The sequence below is a fragment of the Numida meleagris genome, chromosome 19 (genome assembly GCF_002078875.1).
Source record: "Numida meleagris isolate 19003 breed g44 Domestic line chromosome 19, NumMel1.0, whole genome shotgun sequence".
Classification (NCBI taxonomy): domain Eukaryota; kingdom Metazoa; phylum Chordata; class Aves; order Galliformes; family Numididae; genus Numida; species Numida meleagris.
This window is the reverse complement of record NC_034427.1, coordinates 9440860-9444462: the sequence shown is the minus strand read 5'-3', so window position 1 is coordinate 9444462 and position 3603 is coordinate 9440860. Positions and strand designations below refer to the sequence as shown.

Sequence of the window (3603 nt, the reverse complement as noted above, 5' to 3'; positions counted from 1 at the left end):
CGTTCTGCGGTGCCGCCCCCGGCAGGGTTCCGCTGCTGCCCGCTGGCGGCCGCCCGGCGGACACGCCCCCCCCCGGAGCCGCTGGCGGGAGCGGCAGGGGGGGGTCCGGTGACCCCGCGGACCGCCCATTGGGCCCAGCTGCAGCCCGGCTGGATCCTAAACAGATCCCAACTGCAGCCCAACTAGTTCCCAGCTGGCTCAGTTGGAGATAGCAACTCGTTCCCATCTGGATCCCAACTGGATCCCAGCTGGGTCCCATCTGGATCCCAGCTGGATCACAGCCCTTAGGGGTGTCCCAAGTGGGAAGGACAGGAGGGATCCCAGCCCTCTGGGATCTCCCAGGTGAGGAGGGAGCCACTGCAGAGCGCTGCGGGATCCTGGTGGTCTGCTCCAAAGGGATCCGCTGCTATGGAGCTGTGCTTTGGAAGACGGCAGCCCTGCCCAGCACAGCCCCCCTGGGTCTCCTTGGGATCTGCCCACTGAGGGATCCCCTGGGTGCTGACACCCCACAGCGGGCGCTGTGCAAGGCTTGGGGAGCTCCTGTTGGATCCCAGTCGTTTCCCAGATGGAAGATCTGCTTGGGATCCACTTGGGACACGCAGCCAGTGTGATCCCGCCGCTCTCCGGCACAGCGCTGCCGCCTCCTTCCCCACCTTAGCGATTGGGGGATCCCACGGGGCTGGGATCCGCCAGCAGCGGGATCAGCCCCCCACGGCCGCGCTCTCCCTGCAGGCATTGCCCGGGCACGGCACGGGGCTGCCGGGGGCACGGGGTTGGCTGCGGCGCCTGGGGGAACCGCTGGGACTGCAGTCCCCCGAGCAGGAGGCGGTGCTGCGGGTGCTGGACGCGGGGCTGGAGCGGTGCCTGGCGCTGCACGCAGCCTGCATCCCCCTGCCAGGGCACAGGTACGGCGGGACGGGGTGGGGATGGGGGGTAGAGATGGGGCTGGGGGCAGTTATAAGGTTGGGATGGGGATGGGAAACAGGGATGAGGATGGAGATGGGGACGGGGAAGGGAATGGGGACAGAGCGGGGATGGAACGGTGCTCTCCTCTCACCCATGTGGATCAAGGCGCGTGGGTCTCCCCACCCCTTCCTCTGTGCGGACGCAGAGGCCGTCTCCGCTCCCCGGGGGCTCCCGGCAGAGCCCGCGGCCGTGGCACAGCGCCCGGTGCCGTAACCGGAGCCGTCGGGGCGGGCGGCAGCTGCTTGGCACCGGCACCGGGTCCGCCCGGGACTGCGTGGAGGCGCGAATTTGAACAGCTCCGCGCTCGGGGCGGTGGAAAAAAAAATCCCCGCTTTGCTTTCTCAGTGCTTTTCCCAACCTCGGGGCCAGCAGAGCGAGGGCAGAGCCCCCCACGCCCCCTCCCCGGGGCTGTCCCGCTTTGTCCCGCTGGAGCTTTGGGACGCGCTTGCAAAATGGCTTCTGCTGCTCCTGACCTCTCGCTCGCTTTTTTTTTTTGTTGTTGTTCTTTCTAATTTTTTTTAATTTTTCTTCTTTTTTTTTTTTTTTTTTTTTTTTTTAATTTTTTTTTATTTTTTTTTTTTTTTTTTTTTTTTTTTTTTTCCACTTCAGGAAGTTGTTTGGCCCCAGCTGAGCTAAGCCCGGTTTCTCAGCTGCACGTGGCACGACGCAGGTGCCGGTGCCCATGGGGTTCCCAGTGCTGGCCCGTGTCCCCTCCTCAGCTTGTGGGCGCCCTGGTGGGAGGTGGGGGGCATGGAGGGGGAGTGGTGTGGGGTCTTGGCCATGCTCACCACAGCCCCTGTGCTCACGCTGGCAGGAAGCTCCCGGGCAAGGCAGGCATCGACGAGGTGATGGCAGCTGCGGTGCTCACCAGCCTCTCCAGCAGCCCGCTGGGGCTTGGCCACCCCCCGGCACCCCCTGGCCCGGGTAAGAGCACACTGTGGGGACACCGCGCCCCTGTCCCTGGGTGTGCGGTACAGACCTGACCTTCCTTCTCTGCAGCAGAGCCTGGCAGTGAGGTCTGGAAGGAGGCACCAGCCATGTCCTTCAGCTGCAGCAGCAGCAGCAACACCAGCGGGGAATGGAGCTGGGACCCCCCCAGCGACCGTTCCACCCCCTCCACCCCCTCACCCCCACTCTCCAGCCATGACCCCAGTGCCTTTTTGCCCACCTTGCCGCCGGACGATGGCCCCGAGGAGCCTGACAGCACCCACTTCGTGTTTGGAGAGCCCGTCCCGCGGAAGAGGAAGGTGGGATGGGGACAGGGATGGGGATGGGGGTGAGGTTGGGGGTGGCAGTGATGATGAGGATGACAACAAGGTTGGGGCTGGAAACGATGGTGGGGTTGGGAATGAGTCTGATGATGGGGTTGAGGCTGGAGATGGTGGTGGGGATGCCATGGGATTGGGGCTGGAGATGGTGAGGTCGGGAATGGGGATGATGATAGAGTTGAGGCTGGAGATGATTTTAAGGATGACAGTGGGTTGATAGTGCTCGGAGCTGAAGTGCTTGGGTGGGGTTGGGGATGGGGTTGGGAGTGAGCTTTATGTTAGAGTTGAGGATGGGGCTGATTGTGGGTTCCAGGATGAAGAAGGTGGTGGGTATGACGGTTGTGTTGGGAGTGGCAGTGGGGATGAAGCTCCGGATGACGGTGGGGATGGGAATGATGATGGGGACGAGGACAGGGCTGGGGTTGCTGGCCTGACCCCACTCGCCCGCAGAACTCCACCAAGGTGATGTTCAAGTGCTTGTGGAAGAGCTGCGGCAAAGTCCTCAGCAGCTCCTCAGGGATGCAGAAGCACATCCGAACCGCGCACCTTGGGTAAGAGCTGGGGCCGCCCCCGGAGCCCCCAACCCTACAGGTCCCCGCCGTGGGGCCGCCCCCAGCCCAACCCCGCTCCCCCGCAGCCGCCAAGCCGACCTGGAGCAGAGCGACGGCGAGGAGGACTTCTACTACACGGAGCTGGACGTGGACGTGGACTCGCTGACGGACGGGCTCTCCAGCCTGACGCCCGTCTCGCCCACCTCCTCTGTGCCTCCCGCCTTCCCCGGCCCCGAGCTGCCGCCCTTCCCCAGCCCCGAGCCGCCGCTGGGCTCCCCCCGCAGCCCCCCGCCGCCCCCCGGCCTCTGCCACGTCCACACCGACCACGCGTACCAGGTGAGGCCTGCGCTGCCGCCGGGCTGCGGCTCGGTGCCCGCGGGCGCTGCGCGTGTGCCTGGGGGGTGCTGACGTGGGGCCGTGCGTCCCCAGGGCTGCCCCTCAGGGCCCACGGGGGTGGAGAAGCGATCCCCAGGGCCGCCCGTCACCGGGCCGAGGACGCCGGCGCTGCCTTCCCCGGCGCTGCCCAAGCCACCCGCTGTCCCCAGGTGAGTTGGTGGCACCGCCGTCCCCTCTGCTCCCCCCCCCCCCCCCCTAGCCCCACCGCCGCAGTGACATAGCGATGCCCCGCAGGAAGCCGCGGGGGGAGGCCAAGAAGTGCCGCAAGGTGTACGGCATGGAGAACCGGGAGCTGTGGTGCACGGCGTGCCGCTGGAAGAAGGCCTGCCAGCGCTTCCTCGACTGAGCCCCGCTGCCGCCGTGCCCCCCCAGCTCTCCTTCTTGCACATTTTGCACTTGAGGTGCCTTCGCGCCCCCCTCCC

The 3603-nt window shown here is 66.0% G+C and overlaps 1 protein-coding gene across 1 annotated transcript in view; it reads left to right on the top strand.

Moving 5' to 3' along the window:
- Positions 1–3597, top strand: part of SLC2A4RG (SLC2A4 regulator) — a 4867-nt gene extending 1270 nt beyond the window's left edge. The window contains exons 2-8 of the mRNA XM_021416989.1: positions 485–905; positions 1781–1890; positions 1966–2213; positions 2685–2785; positions 2872–3121; positions 3215–3330; positions 3416–3597. Coding sequence (XP_021272664.1) covers positions 485–905; positions 1781–1890; positions 1966–2213; positions 2685–2785; positions 2872–3121; positions 3215–3330; positions 3416–3527 — 1358 coding nt within the window. The 3' untranslated portion in view covers positions 3528–3597. The remainder of the gene's footprint in view (positions 1–484; positions 906–1780; positions 1891–1965; positions 2214–2684; positions 2786–2871; positions 3122–3214; positions 3331–3415) is intronic.